The 21971-nt window shown below is 34.8% G+C and overlaps 1 protein-coding gene and 1 non-coding gene across 4 annotated transcripts; both read right to left on the bottom strand.

The window, feature by feature from the left end:
• Positions 1 to 211: 211 nt before the first annotated feature.
• On the bottom strand, positions 212 to 9939 carry LOC120092771 (putative transcriptional regulator SLK2). 3 transcript variants are annotated; one of them, XM_090308493.1, is made up of 10 exons: positions 9718 to 9939; positions 7865 to 9140; positions 7536 to 7667; positions 7233 to 7281; positions 4009 to 4223; positions 3847 to 3915; positions 3166 to 3266; positions 2004 to 2097; positions 1824 to 1893; positions 212 to 1447 (listed from the first exon to the last, which is right to left on the bottom strand). In XM_090308493.1, the coding sequence occupies exons 2-10, from the start codon at positions 8792 to 8794 to the stop codon at positions 519 to 521; spliced, it is 2589 nt and encodes an 862-aa protein (XP_090164619.1). In that variant the 5' UTR covers positions 8795 to 9140; positions 9718 to 9939; the 3' UTR covers positions 212 to 518. The 3 variants fall into 3 exon arrangements, with proteins under 3 accessions (XP_090164619.1, XP_090164621.1, XP_038906896.2); XM_090308495.1 differs by lacking the exon at positions 9718 to 9939 and adding an exon at positions 9456 to 9604; XM_039050968.2 differs by lacking the exon at positions 9718 to 9939 and having other exon boundaries at positions 7865 to 9199.
• On the bottom strand, positions 3416 to 3543 carry LOC120068687 (U6atac minor spliceosomal RNA). Its single transcript, XR_005479318.1, has one exon. It is a non-coding gene; the product is annotated as a U6atac minor spliceosomal RNA (small nuclear RNA).
• Positions 9940 to 21971: the final 12032 nt, after the last annotated feature.

The following is a 21971-nucleotide window of genomic DNA, read 5'->3' as shown; positions in this document are numbered from 1 at the left end:
CGAAAAAAAAAAAAAAAAAAAAAAAAAAAAAGAAGAAAAACAAAAACAAAAAACAAAGAATGAAAAAACTTCCATAGCACTTTCAACCTTTCAAGTAGTTTATGAGTAAAATATTTGACCTAATTAGTCATACAAAATCTCAGCACGTCAGTCACACAGTGCTCATATTCTGTGGAATCTTTCGTAAAAAGGATCAAAAGCCAAGTCTCAGTAAACTAAAGTTTGAATCTAGCTGCTCTTCGTAAGTCTGAACTCAGAGAAATTACACTTTTTGAGACAATTGAAAACAAATATAACATACCATACAAGAAGATCCCTAAATACCTAATGAGTTACTAAGAAACCACGTTCCCAGGGCAAATACAACGTTCATTTGTAAAGAAAACCCCCAAAAATAAAATTAAAAAAAAAAAGTAAAGAAAAAGAAAAATCAGAAGAAAATATCTATCCCAAATATACTGTACAAAATATAAGTTCTCCACTTAACCCAAGGGTGGGAGCCAATTGTTAGGCCTGTTTTAAGTTAGTTGACCTTTCCAGGCGAAGCACATATTATCGTCGAGATCACTGTTAAAAAACCCATTATCTGTAAAATCATGGGCTATATCCTGGATTATATCCTCATCCAATTGAAGATTTTGAGGCAAATCTGTAGTTCTTTGGTTGAACCCACTGCTCCGTGCACCGACTGCTGATACGTCGCCTGTTGAAGCACTTTTGAAACTGTTACTTCGGCTTGGGGCAGGCGTATTACTACCAGATGCATTGGCTGTGCCTGCAGCTGCCACAGAAGAGCTGCCTCCGTAGCCCATATAAGTTCCGGCAATGCTTCCCTTTGTGTTTGATCCAGTAAGTGGTTGCTGTTGCCCTCCCCCACTGTTCTTAGATATCTGGAGTAGTTGCTGGATCATCTGATGTTCCATCGCCTGATTATTGTTCACGTTACCTTGCGTGCTCGGAGGATGATTTTGCACGTGTAAGTTGGTGTTCGGGCGCTGATGCAGTTGGTGTTGAACTTGAGATTGTTGCTGAGACAGATTAGGACTTGAAAGACCACTACTGGGCAAGTTCTGCATCGGTGCAGATGTTATAGCAGTTGTGCCATGGAAGCTTGATGAAGGACTTTGGTTGGAGTTATTGAATGACGATGATGGCTCCTGCTGGAGTGGGTTTGAACTCGTTGAATTCATTGAGTTCTGTCTCATTAGCAGATTCTGGTAGTTAGACAATGCCAGTGCAGTTTGTGCCAAGCTGCTTAAAGTTCCTCTGCCAACTAGTTGATTTTGGCTATTCACTTGGCTGTTTAGCCCAGGATGCAGGGCGACCATTCTAGTAAGGGTGTTATGGTCAGTTGGCAGACCCTGCGCATTAGCAACTTGTTCAATCTCTTGCATTTTTTGCATCTGCAGCTTGGCCGTGGCGTGCTGAGGATAACTTTTCAGACCCTCTGTGAAAGCTTTATCATTAGATTCAAAGCTACTAGAAGCACCAAGAAAAATGTGGTTTTAAAATACTAATTCAACTAAAGAAAGAATGAAAATCAAATAAATAAAGCATGACCAGGAGATAATCATGTGAACTGAGACCATCAGAATTGACATGTTTACATAGAATGCCGTTTTCTGGATTATGCTACTGCATCTACTAATCATATATATTTGAACTACAAGAACTTGATCACTCTTTACTACGATTTTAGACTTCCAAAACCAATAATACTCGGAACGGAACAAAATGCTCACAAAGTTGTAAGGTTTATAAAATGTTTATTCATCAAGAACCAGAATTGATTGTGAAAATTATTCAGAAAGAGTGAGGCATACCAACTGGTCCTGTTTTCTGCTCCCTACAGAAATCAATCAAATCTTTCATGCTGTTGACAACCTCCGATATCTTTACATGACAAAAAAAAACAAATACAATTAAACCAAAAATGAAATAAATGAAAGCGAAGCAGAAAAGTACAGAGCAGATACTCTTTGATAAAACTACAGATAATGCACCTGCAAGCATCTAACGTATCTTTTAGAGAACCCCAAATCATTCAGCGACTGCAACTGCAGACTCTTGGCAAGCTGCTGCCCAGCTGTCAAAACCCTAAAAGAAGGGTTGAATTAGCAAATTCTGACGCATTAGAATTGATAAAGGTGATCCATCAATTTCCAGGAGCAAGAAAGTGCAATCAACCACCAATTCTAGCAACCACATTTTGGATAGCCAATTTCCTCAAGTCCCATGTACTTGGGTAGAAATCCTCATATATTCCTAGATGGTATTTGGCGGACTGAGAGAGGAAGGAAAGCATTCCAGTATTGTATTGACAGCTCAATTAACAAAATAAACCAAAGTATCCACCACGAGCTCAAATCTTTCCTCTACTATGTGCATTTTTATCAAAACAGAGATAAATAGAACAAAGTGGTTACACAACCTTCGGTATTTGGTTGGACATGAAGTTCAACAAAACCATGATACAAGATGCCAAAAATCAAAAAGTGAATACAGGCACAAACTACAATAAAAAAAAGTTGCACTAATAGACTTTATCTGAATTGTCCTAATAAGGAACTCTAGTGGCTGGAGAAGAGTGGGGAATAGGAAGATTCCAGAACCCTTCCCTCATCTACTACATTTCTTTTTCACCTACTAAATGTTCTCCTCTAAAATTCACTAAGTAATATATTTTCTTTCCTAAAATAAAAAATGATTTCATTGCTTAGAAATTTTACACGAATATGATGTCCCCACGGAAAAAAGAAAACTGACTATTTTAAACCCATTCCATTGCATCAATATGTCACTTATGTAAAAACGTGCCAGTCTACAATGTCCAATGAAGAGTGATGATTCTACACTATACTCCAAAGGGAGAGTTAATATAAATACTCTCTGCCACTCGGCATCTCACTCTAATAAAGACACCTGAACGACCTGCATAGCATTTTGATCGATCAAAAGCGGTTATAGGAAGAGCAATAGCATGTTTTACTATTCATTTTATACTCCCATACAACCAAACCAAATGATGGAACATCTTCAAGGTCACTTGACTAACACTAGCAGGAAACAAAATGATTTAAATAATCAATACTGTCCAGATAAATATGGGAAATAGACAAGCTTGATTCAAGAAAATGGATTTCACTATCTGTATGATCAACTTACATACTACTATTTGCTTGTAAATCCTGCTGAGAAGCCCCATCAGATCCTCCTTCAGCAATAGTGCTCTGGCATTTCTGTGCCACCTGGACCAACTGATTCACCTGTATTTAAACATTTGTCAACTGAAAGGATCAGTCAACAACTAAAAGACTACACGACATCAGTCAGATCTAAATAACAATCAGAAAACCAACATCGGATGCCAACCTCTAAAAAACTGGTTTAAAGATGATATGTAATCAAGAAACTACAAAAACTTCAGTTAGATCCACCTACAAGAGGTGGGTAGCCTTAACCGTATGTGTTAACAGGGAAGCCCGAAGGCTGTTCCCAACCCTGTCAGGGGAGATGCCAACCATCTCTCCTTTAATTGAACACTACAAAAACTTCAGTTGTAAAAAAAAAAGGAACAAAAACAAAAACAAAACATATATTGGAAGCGTTAGCAGAAAAGAGTACCCAGAAATTCTAATTGCAAAATAGACTGTTGGAAGTCTCTTTAAAGGAGAAGTCATCATTTCTGGTTAAACTAAACATGCGGTGAAATTAATATATTAACATTGTTCCAAGAAGTGAGAACTTAACATTTTTCTTTCACATATAAACTGGCAAATCCAAGATAGTATCAGAATCTTATTAGCATAGTGCTACATGAGAAACAAAAAATGTATGAAACAATACCTGAGGTGCAACCAGTCTACGAGGAAGAAGTTCTTCATGGCGTCTTGCACAAAATTCCCATGCCAATATCTGAAGTATAATACAAATGCCAAGAATTTTAGTACAAAACAGTTTACTCTTACATAGATTTAGAAAACTCAATTTACATAATCATTCTTTAACCTTCAATTCATGAGTAAATATGATACGAAGCTGTCCCTCACGAACAACACGAAGTTGCTCATATACACTCTCTTGAACTGCTTTTCCATATTCTAACATCATAATTCCAGATGAATATCTGAATTCCCGTGGCATATCCAAGAACAATAGCTCATCAATGACTCCACTGCCAAATTTGATCTCATTAAGTCTAGGAAGCACTTCAAAGGAAGCCTCTGAAACCATCACATGAAATGGATTATGTTATGCTTCAAATTGCAGCAAAGGCAAATTGGAAATGTTAATTACAAGACATTAGCTTCAATCCAAAATGGGGCCATATGTCCTTGACTGTATATCAATATGATAATTAAAACAATGATACTTAAAAAAATATATCATCACAAGCATTATATTGCACATTTTGTAAGCCTTTGATTCTGCAAAGCTATTTTTAGAACGAGGAAATCTTTATAGCTAACAGATAATACAAACCAGAAGGCACAAACAAACTTTACAATTCCAACATCGAAACCAGCAACCACAGCTGCTTTCCATATGGAAAAGGATATTTCTGTAGGCCCCCAAGCTAACCTCCAAAAGTAACCAACCAACTTTTTAACCAACCCTTTTCAACCATCCACGCAGAATTAGTTACTTAATCAACCATTAGAAGTCCTATGTATACAGGTCAAACTATTTTAACCAACCCTTATATAGAGGTCAAACTATTACAAACTAGGAAACTATGTAAATAATCTAATAAATAGAGCTAATAAGAAAAGGAATAATAGAAATTTACTACAAACATAAAACCAAGATATAAGTATATTCCCTTAAAAAAATGTGTCTCCAACTTGTCTGTATCCTACTTTCTAAGAAATTGGCATATCAACGTGCCTATGTCGGTACTTCTTAGTTTATAGTCAAGAATCATCCTCACTCTCAACATATGTCTCCATCTCTAAGGTATCAGCAGACAGCAACTTAGGAGACAAGGATAACATGTCGACATAGCCAATATCTCATTAACAATGTGCTCATCATATGACAAACTTAGCCAATAGTAAACATTGTCACATCTGATTATCATGAAAAAAAGAGTGTATTTAAACATTTTGTCATTATTGATAGGAAACTCTACCTAAATGTACTAATTGAAAAGCTTGTTAGGTTGTACGAGAGTAAGATTATCGCTACGACTATGAATGAGGCCTATGAGTGCTCGATTCCTAAAAAGGCCAAGCAAATGAAGTAATAGACTTCAAACAAATAAGTCCTATGACTAGTTTGTACAAGATAATTGTAAAAACTTTGGCAGGTAGACTCAAAAAGGTGCTCACTTCCACTATTTCAAATGCCCGATACACCTTTACAGGCGGAAGGCAAATTTTAATTTTAGAGCAGGTTTGGATTCAGAACGAAGCCAATGAGGAATATAGAAATTAAAAGAAGGAAGGTGTCATATTCAGATTGATTTTGAGAAAGTCTATAATCATGTGAATGGGAATTTCTTAATAAAGTTCTCTGGAAAAAAGACTCTGGTTGTAGATGGAAGACTTGAATTTGGAACTGTATAAGACCAGTTAAAAGACATGTCTGAATATAAATATTTTTTTTTCCTAATTTTAGAAAAGACTTGGACACGGCTAGACACGGCTAGACACGGTTGGATCTGCAGTGTTGCGTCTTTCGTCATTGAAGGAAGATCTTGACGGTATTTGTGGGATAACAGCTTGCTTGTTCCCTGTGATTTTAGATGTTTAAGGCGGTTGTAGTGTGTAATAGGGATTGCCACTTCATCGATCTTTTGAGGGGATGCCAGATCGCCTATTCTGTGTGGAGTTAGTTTTTTACGATTTTTTGGGTGGTTATGGTGCATGATAAGGATTTTCACATTTTGGTGGATGAAATACTGATAACTCTCCTTTTCGTTATAAAAGATGAGTTATGTGGCAAGCTTATCCTTTTGCTATTTTGAAGGGAGTGTGGCTTGCGAGGAATAGTAGAATTTTTCGGGTTTAGAGTGATCTTTGGAGGAGGTGTGGAAGGTTGTTTGATTTAACGCCTCTCTATGGGTTTCTATTAATCAGTCTTTCAGTAATTATCAACTTGGTGTTATTCTATTGGAATGGAGTCCCTCCTTGTAGATAGTTGTGGACTCCTTTTGTAGACTTTTTTTTTTTTTTTTTTTTTTGCCTTTGTAACTCTTTCACTACTTCTCAGTAGAAGTTTGGTTTCCAACCAAAAAAAAAAAAAGAAGGGAAAAAAAAACACTGCTATTGAGATTTTTGTCGAAGGGTAGGGGAGGGGCAAGAATTGAAAATAATAGATTGATTGCAACAATTTTAACAATTACTTCCTTTTTGTTCCTATAAAGATACCATTGAAATTCTATCAAAATAATCTGTTAAACCTCTACAACAGCCCCTCTTTAGCTTCCGACAGAATTTACGCATTTCACACCATTTCTTTGGAGAACTCAATCATCTATAAGGGGCCATCGCAAATATTGTTTCATGGGTATAGATATTAAATATCTGGGATTTGAATGTTTGGATTTCAAATGTCTGGGATAATTAATGTCTGTGTTAGGATGTGCAAGATAATTAATGTCTGGAAGTTAAATATTTGTGTTCAATTCAATAATTTATATATAGAAACTAAAAGTAACTAATTACTTAATTAAATGTACGAGATCAATTAAATTTAACATGAACTAATTTATTGTTATGTTAATCAAATATTTAATTAATAAAATAAAAAATAAATAAACACTTTTTAATTAAACATAATTAAATTAATTACTAAAAATAATTAAATTAATAAACATATTAATTAGAATATTGATAATTAACAATAATAATTTATATTAAATAGTTAAGATATCATAAAATATTAATGGTAAAGATATTAGTTGAAATTCATTAAGTCTAAATAATATATTTATATTTAATAATAAATTAAGACTAATAGTAGTGAATACTTGATATTGATTTATTAATTAATTAAGCTATATTTTTACTACTTATCTCCCGGACATATAAGTCCCACACTTTTGCAAGGTATTAAAAACTCATGTCAAATGAGTTTTAAAAGTTCCCTGGATAAAAATGTCCTGGGTTTTAAAAAGTAGAATTCTATGAAACAAACAGTTATATTAAATGCCTGTCTGAGATCCCATGAGAAAACTTGTGAAACAAATGGGATCTAAGTAAATATAAAGAAGGTTAACAGTATCATACCAAATCCCCGTCCAGATTTTGAACCACAAATGTCACACTGCCATGCATCCTGAAATATAGATCACAAGGAAGAATTCAGGGGGAGAAGCTAAATGTCACGACTATCTAATTGGAATAACAAAATAAAAGTTGCAGACATCAAAGCAGCTTGCACAATGACCAATTTTACACACCACAAAAGAATCTTTTAATAAAAAGATTAACCAAATTCCAAAAGTCATAATTAGCATAGTGAGAGTAAATAACATGTGAAAAAGTCGAACATAAAAGCCCACAAGAATATCAAGATAAGGCAAAACTGACCATAGCTGCTTGAGGGAAAACACCAAGTGCATGATGTCCAACATTGTTATATAATGACAAACACCATCTTTTCTTTGCACGAGGGGAATAATATTCAGTCACAAACTTCCTCCAATAAGCAATACTATTATCCTATCAGAAGTCATAAAACGAATAGTTGATATTTAGGCCAACAAAAAAAAGTGCATGCAAAAGAGAGAATGTGAAATAGAACCTAAAATATCTACCTGGGATGGATAAAAGTAAACATAAATTTATTAAAAAAGACTAGTTCATAAATATGCTGATAACCCCAATAAACAAAAGAAGAAGACAGAAGGTGAACTCACAGCAGGCCTTTGACGCTGATGGTATAGGTACTGCATTAATCGCCGAGCACATACACCACCATCATGAGGCCGCTTCAAAGCATTTGCAGGCTGTATTGCCTGTTGCTGAAGTTGCTGCCTCAACTGTATCTGCTGCTGCTGCTGCATATGAGCTCTCTGCAAAGGAGGCAAAGACTGAAAAATTTGTTGCTGTTGCCGTAGTCTCTGTTGCTGCTGAAATAATGCTGCCTGTAACTGAGGCGTATTACGACCTTGCAATTGCATGGAATCTTGTCTCTGCAATAGCTGTTGTAGTACCTGCTGTTGCAGAAAATCATCCTGCTTAATATCCAAACGTGGTTTCTTCTGTGATTGAGAATAACTATTGGGATCTGTCATGAGAGATCCAGAGACACGTGCACCCATGGTGAGTGAAGCTTGGACGGTTTGTGAATTTGACAGTGATGCATCACCTGAAGAAACTTGTCCGGCCTGTGGCTGGGTCTGTGGCAATTGTGGGGCATTATGATCCTGCTGAGAATTATGCTGCAGTACAGAAGATGCATCAATGAGCGATGCACCTGAGATACTCATGTTATTTGATGTAAAAGACATAGGTGATGCAGGTAATCGCATGTATGATTCTGCATTCATGCTTGGACTTCTCTGCAAGTGAGGCCCACCTGAAAGTGCAGAGTTTGCATCTGTAACCAGAGAACTCGCCCCAACACTTGGTCCCGAGTTTGCCACACTATTAAACACACCATTTGTATCCCCAGAAACTGGACCCAAATTTGAATGGCCAGCTCCTGGAATTGAATTTGATGAGTTTCCATAAGATGAGCCCAAGTGAGATTTAACAGTAGCCTTGGACTGCCCATCTCCTTGGAAAAAAATCCCAGAACTTGAGGAAGATTGCGCTAATCCTCCAGCCACCCGAGAAGCTGCCATTGGGGGCACCAATCCTTGGTGGCCAGCGTCCAAGTAGCTCTCTAAAGCCAGTCTCTTCACTAATCACTACTATAAAATATCTATGACCCACAAAATATGATATTTAATCTCAATCCATATGGAAGAAACCCCAAATTCTACTCATAGACATCCGCAAACCTCAAAAACACATGATCGAGCAGCAGAAACGTTCAGCACTCAACTAAAAATATGGAGAAAAAACTGACCCCTCGTTCTTCAAAGTTATCGATCAATAATCACATATCCTACAAGTTCTTAACAACAAGACTGCAATGTGCCTGTGATCTGCGATCCTGGTCGCTATTTCAACAATTTGCAGAAGACCCTAAGGTTAAACAGATATAACAGCAGAATTAGCAGCAGGAGAGGAAAAAAAAAAACTACAAAGAAAACACACCAACGGTCACTATAAAAAAAAAAATTGAAAAATTGAAAAAAACAGTTTAAAAAAATCCCCACATTCACAAGTGACAGAGCCTCAAATAGGAGACAAAAACGTAATTCAAATAACCACTTTGAAGACCCAATTTCTCGTAAGAACAGAAATTAAATTATATCGGACGCCACTTCAGAAATCAAACAGCAGCTTGAATCACCGAAGCTCAATATTTAAAAGAAAGAAACAGACAGAGAGCTGCACCTCCCAAAACTAAGCTTAAAATTAAGCATTAAAATCCAAGAAAATGCAAAAGATCAAGCAAGAAAAAGAACAAGAACAAGAAGCAAAGAAGGGACAAAAGGAAGGGGGAAAAAAAAAAAAAAAGGAAAAGTGGTATTGGGAACAGAAACAAAGGATCCAAATCCGAACCGATTACAAAAAACCAACAAAATTAAATTAAGCAACAAAAGAGAACCATTAAAAGAAAAAAGGACAGAAGAGGGAAGAGAGTTTGACTACCAACCTTGAAAAGCGGAAAAGAAGCTGAAACCAGACAAGTAACGGAAGCTACAGCCTTCGCTTCGCTGTGAATTCGGAGAATTGAAAATCCGAGAGAGAAAGAGGAAGAAGAATGAAGAAAAAGGGGATGCCAGTTATATACATAGCGGGAATCGCCGGGATCGAAGTGACCGGTTTTCCCGGTAGCCAGCCTTGTCACACCGGCTACTGACGGTAAGATTTGGTTTAAACGGAGTCGGTTCTCATCCCACTGTTTTAAGGAGGAAAATCGTCAACCACGTGGCCTCAATCCATTGGCTGATCTCATGTGTTGTTTATGATGGATCATGATTCATTTCAGCTTGATCACTGTTTATCAGCATCGATCTGCTGCGGCCGTTTCTACTCTTATACGTTATCAGTTTTCTGCCGCCTCTTGACTTTTAGTTTGACTATGAGACGTGGCGGTATCTAAATGGATGATTGCGTAATGAGTTTATGCGAACTTGGCTGTAGAAGAATTCGCCCCGTCGACGGTCTAGTCAAGAGACAGTGACAGACTGTCAGATTGCCACGTGCGAATGACACGAGCGATCAAACAAGGACACGTGTAGCTTCTTCACTAGCTGCTATAGTGCTATGTGAAGATTAAACCAAGAAACCATACTTTTGATATGCTTCTTAATTTTTAATTTCATCTTCAAATACACCTCTAAAATTTTAATTTCATCAATCATATTTTTAGTTTATTTAATTTTATAAACATTGAATATATACGTAAAACTAGAAGTTCGTGTTCAAATTTGACATTGTCAAGGTGAAGTTTGTATACACATATATACATATGATTGAAGTAACATCATATGAAATATAAAAAAAAATCATCGGATGAATTGAATTAGGATAAAAATAAAATCAGAAAAAAAAATCAAACTGGAATTAGAGGTCGAATTTCATTCCAGATTAAATGATTAAAATATTAACATTTTAAAATTAATGGTTCGATATCAATATTGACGATCACTCATCAAGAATAAAAATAACAGTGTTGTTATCAATGATGAGATTTCAATTTTACAAATGTTAACATTAATACTAACTGAATGAGCTTATTGCAACGTTTAACAAATTACGATGGGTGATTAATCAAATTTGAAATTAATTGATATAATTGTATGAATTCTCATAGTTGATGAAGATGATTTATCAAATTAGAAGTCTAAGGGTGGTTTGTACAATTTTTTTTTAACAAAAAAAAAACTACTTTGAAGCATACTGGTAAAATAATCACTTTAAAGTTTTAATCATGGACAACCAAATCATATTACAACGATAGCACCACATTTTCAGTATGCTTAAGCATCAAGAATACAAAATAGTCTAAAAAAACATAAAGGCGTTTACATCATAAGTAATAGATATAATACACGTAAAGCACACAACATACTGTCAAACATGAAACAAACTCTTCAAATAGGAATGCACGTACCTAAGCATTTTAAACCACTTCTAAATATTCAAAAAACTCCTGAAATAATAAAAATGAGGTTGTTGGAACTATTGGGACTGATTAGTCAATTAGTCATTTGATAGAATTACTTGTCATAAAATTAGCTAAAGATTTTTAAATATATTTTCATATTTAATTTAAATTTGAAAACGATTTTCTGTATATAATTTTGATCTGAAACGTTTTCGTATTTAATTTAGATTTGAAACGTTTTCTATATTTAATTTAGAAAAATATTTTTGTTAGATTATTATTAAAAAAAATGATTCTTTTAGTCCTTGAGGTGAAATTTGAGTTTTGGCTTATTTCTATCTATTTTAAGGGTTTAATTCTAAACAAAGTTTTCACTCGAATTCCAATCCTTCTTCGGCGAGTATATATCTGAGAAGAGTATTGTGTTAACCTTGAAGAGCAATCGACTTCTGACAATTTAGCACCCGAGGTCATGCCGATTTTGCTTTCAAGGCAATGGTTTCCACGACACAACAATTGAGATTCATAATTGATTTTTGTTGACACTCCATTTATAACAATTTGAAAGCAAAATTGTATATATTGTAACATTCGAAAAATTATGCATTCCGATGGTCATCAATGGAGTTTTGAGATTTGTGATGTAGAGGAAAAAGAAGAAGAAGATGGAAGAAAAATTTTTATTTGAAGGCGAGAAAAAAAGGAAGGCTCACTAGGATCAAGTTCTGTGTTGCACTATAAATCTGAAGAAAAGCCCATGTTGCAGCATGCAAGGTGTTTGTGGAAATGCCTCAGAGAAATCAATCGCCAAAACAACTAAGAGGCATTTTATTGGTGGATTTGTCAAAGCTCCTTTAGTTTAGTTGTAGATTTTTCCTTTAGGGGCCATCAACTTCTAGGCAGAGGAAAAAAACCTATGAACCAACTGGGATTTTGACTTCTAAAAAGTCTGGCGGTGAGAACGACTTTATCTGTTCTCTTTCTTGTTTTAGTTTCGAAATCTTGATAAAAAAATGGAGCAGAACCAGAGTCGTTCTTGTTAAAAGAAAAATGTGGAATAAAGAATAACTCTATTACGAGACGATTTTCTTTATTTTTTTTTTATTATTGATTTTCATCATTTGTGCCTTTTTTTGCGATTCTTTTCCTCGAGTAATTAGTTGCAGTTGAATGAACAAAATATATGTTCCATACGATAATATGAAATGAATTTTATGGAGAAAAATGAAAATGGTTGGATAGTATAATTATTTTTATCATTTGTTTGTGGATTTCAAGATTGTAGTTGAAATTAATTTATTGTTGGGACAGAAACTTTGAGAGAGAGTATTTTCTAATTGTATTCTATTCTCTTGAGATTTTTAAGGAATGATACACAATTTGGAGAGATTCTCATTCTAAATTGAGAAGTAAAATTTAATAAAATTTAAAGAAATTAATTTCTTAAAGTAAAATCAAAATCTGATTTATACAAAAGGAAGGAAATGTTCGATTAAGAATGCATTATAACTTATCTCATAAATGATTTAGAACTGTATTAAGTTTAAGATGCATAGCTATAAACCTTTCTAGGTTGGCTCTTTTTCTAGTTTGTTGTCCGTGGTGAAATGCACTTGTTAGTTGAATATTTTCAGTGTTGAGGTTGATGCCCTAAATCTTGTAGGGTTCTATAGTTTGTAATTGTATTGTAACATCTTATTTATCTAATAAAATGTGTGATGTTTTATTTGACATTTAGTTGCATTAATCCAAAAACTAATAAACTAACATCCAAGGTCATCTTGTAGCTTAAACATGTATGTAGAAACATACAGTGGATCATGTTTAAGTGATAACCTAAGTGGTCTGTAGTAGATGGATAAGATTGGATACCTTATTCTGGTAACACTATGAGTATAACTCGCTTTGTAGATGTTACAATTGTTTTAAAGTGCTACAAATGATCTCATCTTGACCATTCATATGGAGACATGTGAGCGGGGTATTCTATACAAAGGAGTTTGTATAAGACTGAACCACGAAATGTCTAGTCTTATTATATAACGTCGTTCATAATAGAGAATTACATTTCACTAGGATGACCATAGGTAACATGACCTGAATCCTGAGTGAGTTGTAAACCTGCCTATGAAGGTGGTCCTTTAATTTGTATGGATGAGAGTGATCAAATTGCCTACTCAACGAGCCTATCATTTTGGGGATTCGTCTGATTGGGGAGCTAGGAACATAGCTACACAAGAAGGAATTCACTCATTCCCAAACGTCGAGGTAAGTAGATAAATTGCTCCTTTTAAGGGTTGATTCCAGGGTTTGAACAATGTGACGTCACATCCTCTCCTAGCCCGAGAGGGGTTTGGTCATAGTTGGACTATGATTTATTGTTCATGAGAGGGATCAGTGATACTTAAGGAGTTAGGTGTAACTATAAGGACAAAACGGTAATTTTGGTCTAGCTGTTTACGAGCAATTTGTGAAGGGTCATTGTATTGTTGACTGGTTATATCCAATGGACACAGAAATATATTTGTGAGTGCAGTCAATCTTTAATGGAGTGTTCGACAGTTAACGGATGGTAAATACTTTAATTAAAAGAATTTTAATTAATTATTCACATACTGTTGGAGCTTCAAGCTACATGTCCATGAGGTCCCCTTTGTAGCTCAACGGGAATTAATGAGAATCAATTTTTGGTTTAATTTGAATAATTCAGATTGATTGAGAAAATTAATTTTATGTGATATAATTAATTTAATCTAATTATATATGATATAATTACTATAATGTATTTGATACATTATAATATAAAGTTTATTTGAAAGAAATTAAATATTTGAATATGATTAAAATATTAATTATGTGAATTGGATTCATATAATTAAATTTAATATAAATAGGATTTATATTAAATATCGTTGTTGAGAGAATTAAACTATAGGTTATATTGTATTAGATACAATATTAAATTATAGGTTATATGTTATATATGATATAACATATAGTTTAATATATGTTATATGAAAATCATATGAATATATATTAAAGTTTTTATTAAAATTAATTTAAATTTAAATTTTAGTTTTATTTTTATTTTTTGAAAAACAATATTAGGGACCCTTTTTCTCTCTACATCATGCAAGACTCTGTGAGTGGTTACTGATTCATCTTCTTCCACATTGAGTTTTACATAAAGGTTCTATAAAAATTTAATCTTCTCCTCCTCTCTCTTTTTCTCTCTTCTTCTAAAATAGTTAGAGCTCACACCTTCTGGACTCTCACTCAGAGAATACAGAGGTTTCCATTGTGATGGTGTCCTTTTTTATTCAAGAGATTTTACTTGAAGAGCGATTCTTCAAAGGTAAGGGTTTCTTAAACCAATGTACGATTCTGTATAATTCTTTTGAGCATGCTTTTTTTGTTATTAAATGCATAATTTCTATTTGTTTGCTTTAAAGTTTAAACATTTTGTAAATTTGAGATTTTTGGGTCCGATCCCGTTTTTTTGTTTAAAGACCTTCAATGGTTCCTTCAATTGGTATTATAGCTAGATTTTTTACCCAATTTTTTTCCAAAATTTTGGAATTAATTTTACAGTTTCATTTTGTAATTTTTCATGTGATGAATGTTTAAGAATGTGTTTTGTTTAAAATTATTGGATGTTTCAGGATTGACACTTTGTTTATTGCTTTGATTTTACAAAATTTGGTCTGTAAGGGCTCATGTTTTAGGGCATAATTTTGCTATCGAGTCTGTATTTTAAATCATTGAGTTGTTCGTGGGTTTTCTGGTGCCAATCTGGAGAAAATGAGACCAAATTTGGTGGAGAAACGATGGAGAACGCGGCTGTATAGTAGAGATTGTACTGCAATGTTGCAACGTTGTGCCCTAACGTTGCAATGTTGCGATGAAAAACAACATTGTGTTCTTTTTATAGCGTTGCAATGCTGGACACAACGTTATACTTCGTGATGGAAAGAACAAACCAATTCTTGTCCGGTTCGGTTCGTGACTTGTTTGGTTCGCTTGCAGTTCGGGTTAGGTTCGAGCGGATCAGGGTTCGATTCGTTTTTTTGAACCGGTTGATTATTTATTTATGTAATAGATAGTTTTTTTATTAATTAAATTAATATAAGTGTTATATTAATTTAATTAATTATTTAAGTGTCTAATTCCAGTCCAATAATTTTTTTTTTATTAATTATGCATTTGATGTATGATTTTTATTTAAATATATATGTCATACAGTATGTCATAAAGTATTAAATCTTACCATAGGTTATGCATTTAATTTCATGCATCATTTATATTATAATCGTTATAACATATGTTTAGATGCATGATTTAATTTTATAGCATGCTCATTCATCATATAGTATAAATGTTATAATATATGCATGCATGCATTAATAAAATATACATGCAAAATTTATATTATAAGAGTTATAATATATAGTATGAATGTATATTTTGAAGTATGTTATTAATAATTTCATTACTTTAGTATATAATTGTTATGTATATTAGTAATGAAATGAAATTTCATGAAGCATGTCACCACTTTAGGGTAATTTATAATTGTTATAAAATAAGTATGTTTTACTTGCAATGTATGGTTTTAATTATTTCATTTCCTTATAGTTGTTATAACAAAATGAAATTAGAAAATTAAAATCGATAAATCATAATTGCATGCAAACCTTAGGTTAAAATTCATTTTTAAAAATATTTTTAAAATTTGAATCATATAGACATAAAATCACATTTCTAATGAGAATTTAGTTTAATCTTTTAATCAATATAATAGAATTAAATTGGTTTTAATTAAAAGATTAATATTGTAACAAATGTATCTATAAGGAACTTTTTGTCTAAGGCTAGTTCTGTCTAGGCTGGGGTATTTAAGTTGACGGAAACGTAACACCCATACTTAGAAACTAACCTAGAAAGGTGAATTAGATAGATTTATTACAAGCATGTAATTATTGGTTGACGTTTGTTAAAGTGTTTAACGAACCTTAATCAAGAATTGTTTAATTATCCAAAGAAAATGTAGCTTTTGGAAAAATTAAACAATCACTTAGTTAAAATCATTAGCCAGATTTTCCTAAGTTAATTAATCCTAGGTAAACGTGCAGTGGGAGGAAAATGAGGTATATGATACTTCATTTTATCATCTTCATGTTTCTCCCTAAAAGTTCACACCGTGAGATCTATACTCGACCTCGAGGCACCTTGATTGCCTCCTGATGGATGGTGTTTGTATAGATCAATATCAAGGTGAATGAAAAGAGTGTTTATAGTAAGTGGGAGAGGGACGTGTGACAACACATCCCTCGGCCTTTCTTATTAGTTTGAAGTAAAGTCTCATGCATGGCTTCGTGGCACCTTGAGTGTCTGCCAAAGGATGACATTTTTGCATGACACTTTACTCAAACTCTAGAAATGGATAAGGGTTACTTTAGTTTTTGCCCCCAATCAGTTTTTTCCTACAGTTGGCTCATTGGGGCGGAACTCTAGAATCTAAAACGAGGGGTTACACTTACTAGAAATGTTAAGGAAGTTTAACAAATTTTGGACCGAACGATGGTGACTGATAATTACAGTAACAAGGAGTTTTTTTGTCTATTGGTTGAGATTGTCTCATTTCAATGAATGGGCACCTAATCACCCTACGATGGTTTTTGTCCTGTCTCACTGAAGCATCATTGCAAAATAAATTTCACATAGGATACATTAGATTATTTTGCTAAAATTAATTGATTTTTCTAAGTGGTTTAATGCAAATATACTAATACAAATAATTTGTATGGTTTCAACAAATTAATTCATAATGACTTCTACGACTCTTAATTTATTCGTCGTCAACAAACTAATGGGTGATAATTACACAACTTGGAAAACACAATCAACACCATTATGATCATTGATGACCTTCGGTTTGTCCTAATGGAGGATTGTCCTCCCATTCCAGCTCCAAATGCTGCTCAAAATGTTCGAGAAGCATACGATCAATGAAAACAGGCAAATGAGAAGGCTCAAGCGTGCATCTTGACAAGCCTTTCTGAAGTCTTGGCCAAGAAGTATGAGCCTATGCTCAGGGCCCGTGAAATCATGGAGTCCCTGAAGGGAATGCTCAGACAACCGTCTGTATGACTCAGACACGACGCTCTCAAATACATCTTCAATGCCCGTATGCAAGAAAGGACATCTGTTAGAGAACATTTTCTCAACATGATGGTCCACTTCAACATGGCAGAGATGAATAGGTCCATCATCGATGAAGCCAACCAGGTTAGTTTCATCCTAGAAACTTTACCTGAAAGTTTCCTACAGTTTCGTAGGAATACTATTATGAACAAGATTGACTACCACCTAACCATTATGCTTAACGAGCTACAGACCTTTCAATCCTTGATGAAAACCAAGGAATAGAATGGTGAGGCAAATATTTCTTCATCTTCTAAGAAGTTCTTCAGAGGTTCGACCTCTGGGACGAAGTTTATGCCTCTTCTTCTAGCACCAAATAATGGAAGAAGAAAAAGGTGGAAAGGGGAAAGCTAACCCACTAGTTGCTACTCAAAAGGGCAAGAAGGCCAAGGTTGTAAAAGAAATCTATTTCTAGTACAACTAGAAGGGACATTGGAAGAGGAATTGTCCCAAATACTTGGCAGAAAAGAAAAAGGCCAAGCAAGGTAAATATGATTTTCTTTTCTTGGAAACCTGTTAGCAGAGAATGATGATTCAATCTGGATAATTGATTGGGAGCCACTAACCATGTTTGTTCTCCATTTTAGGAAATTAATTCCTAGTGACAATTGGAAGCTGGGGATGACAATGCAAGTTGGAACTGGGCACGTTGTCTCAGCTACAACAGTGGGAGGGCTTCAACTTTGTTTACAGAAATCATAAGTTACACTAGATAATGTATTTTTTGTTCCAAATTTAAAAAGGAACCTTATTTCTGTAAAATGCCTTTTAGAACAAAAATTATACTATCTTTTTTAATGTAAATAAAGTATTTATTTACAAAAATGGTGTATATATTTGTTTTGCAAACTTGAAGACAATAATTATGTGCTAAGATCGTTAGCAACTAAAGCCTTCCTTAACACTGAAATGTTTAAAATTGCAGTAACTCAAACTAAAAAGATTTAGAATTTATCCTAAAGAAAATGCCCAACTTTGGCACTTGAGATTATGACACATCAATCTCAATAGGATTGAGAGACTAGTAAAAAATGGACTTCTAGTGAGTTAGAAGAAATTTTTTTATATGTGTTTGAGTCATTCCTTGAAGGAAAAATGACTAAAAGATATTTTATTGGAAAATGTCACAGTGCCAAAGAACACTTGGAACTTGTACATTCAGACCTCTGCGGTGTGATGAATGTAAAAGCAAAAGGAGGATTTGGTTATTTCATCACCTTTACTGATGATTATTCAAGGTATGAGTATGTTTAGTTAATGCAACCTAAGTCTGAATCATTTGAAAAGTTCAAAGAGTTTAAGGTTGAAGTTGAAAATGCATTGAATAAAACAATTAAGACATTTCGATCTAATCGAGGTGGAGAGTTTTTGGATCTTACATTCCAGAACTATTTGATAGAGCATGGAATAGTATCCCAACTCTCAGTACTTGGCACACCTCAACATAATGGTGTATCAGAAAGGAGAAATTGACCATGTTGGACATGGTTCGATTTATGATGAGTTACACTTCCTTACCTTATTCATTTTGGGATTTTGCAATACAGACTGCAGCGTATATTTTGAACTGTGTTTCATCCAAGAGTGTTACGAGAACACCTTTGGAGTTATGGAATGGCCGTAAAGTTAGTTTACGTCATTTCAGAATATGGGGTTGCAAAACATATGTGCTTGAGGAAAATCCTAAGAAACTGAAACCTCCTTCAAAACAATGCCTATTTTTAGGCTACCCTAAAGGAATGAGAGGTGGTTACTTCTTCAACCCTAAGAAAAATAAAGTGTTTGTGTCGACAAACGCTACTTTTCTAGAAGAAGACCACATAAAGGAGTACATGCCCTGTAGTAAAATAGTATTGAATGAACTTTCCAAGGAATCTACTGAACTTTCAACAAGAGTTGTTGAAAAATCCCACACCTCAACAAAAGTTGTTGAAGTTGGATCATATAATAGGTCAAATCCACCTCAAGTGTGAAACCCGGATTTTCATTTTTCCTACTTAAGCAGGTGATTAAGGGATTAACTAGGAGAAAGTTAAATCCTATGTTAAAATGAAGGAAATTTCTAAGTGTTGAATAGATTGTCCTTGAGTAGCTTTGAGTTAAGCTTAAATCCCTAAAAATTGACTAAGTGTTGGACTAGGCATTGCTATGCATTGGCCCAAGATCTTTGAAAGAGTACTTGGACAAAGGAAAAATTTAGAAATTTGGCTAAGTATAGAATGTTGTGTGGGATGCGTTGGAAGGGACCAATGCGTTGGAAGGGTGGTTGGTGATGGTATGCGATTGAAGGAAGGAAAATGGAAGTGATGCGTTGAACATCCAAGAGTCCGTGGACGCATATGAAGGCTGAACTCATGGAGGATGTCATCCGGACATGTGGCTTGTTAGGAAGAATTCTTAAGCCTTAAGTAAAAAAGGTGGCAGCATAAGAAGACATACAAAGGTAAGGGCCATGCGTTGGTGAAAGGAGAAGAAGACACATTGGGTTATGCTGATGCAAGATTGCGTTGATGGTGTAAGGAAGAGACATTTGGTCATGCGGCCAAGTAGAAGGTGTCGGTCATGGAGCAATCTTGGATGCCTATAAATAGGACCAAAGACTTCATTCTTCAGATCACAACTCAAAATACATAAAGAAGAGTGGGAAAGTTGAGGAAACCTTGCGTTGAGAGAAAAATCCATGCATTGGACATAAAAGTTCAAAGAGGACTCATTGGACAGTGAAGTCTGGAAAGCAGTATCAATTTAGAACGAGGAGTTCTCCCAGAATACTCGTGTGTTTGATGTGATTACAAAGCCATCTGAAAGGTAAAGGAGTCTAGTTTTCATGGTGGGGCTGTCAGAGAAGAAGCTCCAAGGAATCGGGTTGGAGAATGAGGAAAAGACAGAAGGGTCGAGCTGTCGGGTAAGTTGGGTCAGTCTTGAAGTTTTTATGATTCCGGCCAAACCACGAGGAGTTCTGAGCAAAGATTTTAAGGTAAGATTCCTGAGACATCTAGAGCATATTTGTAGAAGGAAGTATCTCTAGATAATGCCTATAACTATGAGTAATCTGAGCTTTAAATTGAATCTAGATTTTAGGGTTCAAAAGGGAGCCCGAGGTGACAAAGGAACTTCTAGAGAGGAAGGTTCCTAAATGATCAAGGTGAGTGACTAAAATGTTTTCAATGTTTTAAGAAACCATGTGCTAAAGAAAGAACTTTCAGATAAAGACATGTTTTCTAAGTTTTATTAAAGAAAGTTATTTTATGACTAGTTTTACTTAAAACTTGATACCCAAGGACATTTGAGAAGGTATCCAAGTAGCTCGATATTGAAAGACACAGTTGAGAAGGTATTTGAGCAAAAGTACCCAAGTGTGGGGTAGTTCTTATGATAAAAATCAGTTTTCTAGTTACTCACTGGGCTTTATAGCTCATGCTTTCCAAATGTTTTTCCTTTTCCCAGGTAGCGAAAGGTGAGGAGTTCCAGGGTGCTGCTAAGGTCAAGGTCTGCCACGTGCCACAGTTACACTTTCGGAGGATTTTACAGTTGTTGTTGTAAACTTGTAATTAAATCTTGGAGTTGTATAAACGTTACATTGTTGTAAAATAAAATGGGCCTACTTAATTAGTTGATTGTTCAATTTGTACATTGGTATCAGAGTTATTTCTGCAAGAGTTATTAGGCAGTAAGTGTTAACGAAAGGGTTGATAACTACTGTCAATCACGCCCTTTCCTAGGCTGATAAGGTGGTTTGGGGCGGGGTATGACATCAAGTGTTGAGGGAGCCTCGATGTAATGGGAGGGTTGCGAACCTTTCTGTCCATTATATAGATTTGATAGAAATCCTAGCTATGGTAGCTGATGGGGATGTTGAGGATCTATTGTCTTACAAGAAGGCAATGGAGGATGTTGACAAAGATGAATGGATCTCGGTTGACAAAGATGAATGGATCTCGAAATGGAGTCTATGTACTTCAATTCAATTTGGGATCTTGTAGACCAACCTGATGGGGTTAAACCTATAGGTTGCAAGTGGATCTACAAGAGAAAATGGGTGCTGATGAAAAGGTGCAAACCTTCAAGACTAGATTAGTGACAAAGGGTTATACCCAAGTTAAGGGAGTCGACTATGAGGAGACTTTCTCACTTGTTGCCATACTAAAGTCCATCCGAATCCTCTTGTCCATTGCCTCATATTATATTATGAGATATGGCAAATGGATGTCAAGATTACCTTTCTGAATGGCAATCTCAAGAAGACCATTTATATGCAACAACCTGAGGGATACATGACCCAAGGTCAAGAGCAAAAGGTTTCTAGGCTTAATCGATCCATTTATGGATTGAAACAAGCTTCTCGATCTTGAAACATACGATTTGATACTGCCATTTGATGTTGTATTTTAAGTAGTGGAAATATGGATGATATGCGTTGATGGATTTGCGTTGTGCACTCAAGTTTTCCTAGCGAAATTCAAGTGTAAATTCCTCTGAGTTTCCTGGTAAGTCCAGGGTCAAACACAGGGACTTGTAAAATAGTTTGCATTGGTGATTTTTATGAAGACTTGCAGTAACCGATTAAACAAATAAATTGTTGGGTTTGTTGT

The sequence above is a fragment of the Benincasa hispida genome, chromosome 12 (genome assembly GCF_027475165.1).
Source record: "Benincasa hispida cultivar pf3 chromosome 12, pf3_genome.v1.1, whole genome shotgun sequence".
In the NCBI taxonomy this organism is placed as follows: domain Eukaryota; kingdom Viridiplantae; phylum Streptophyta; class Magnoliopsida; order Cucurbitales; family Cucurbitaceae; genus Benincasa; species Benincasa hispida.
This window is presented reverse-complemented; position numbering and strand designations above follow the sequence as displayed.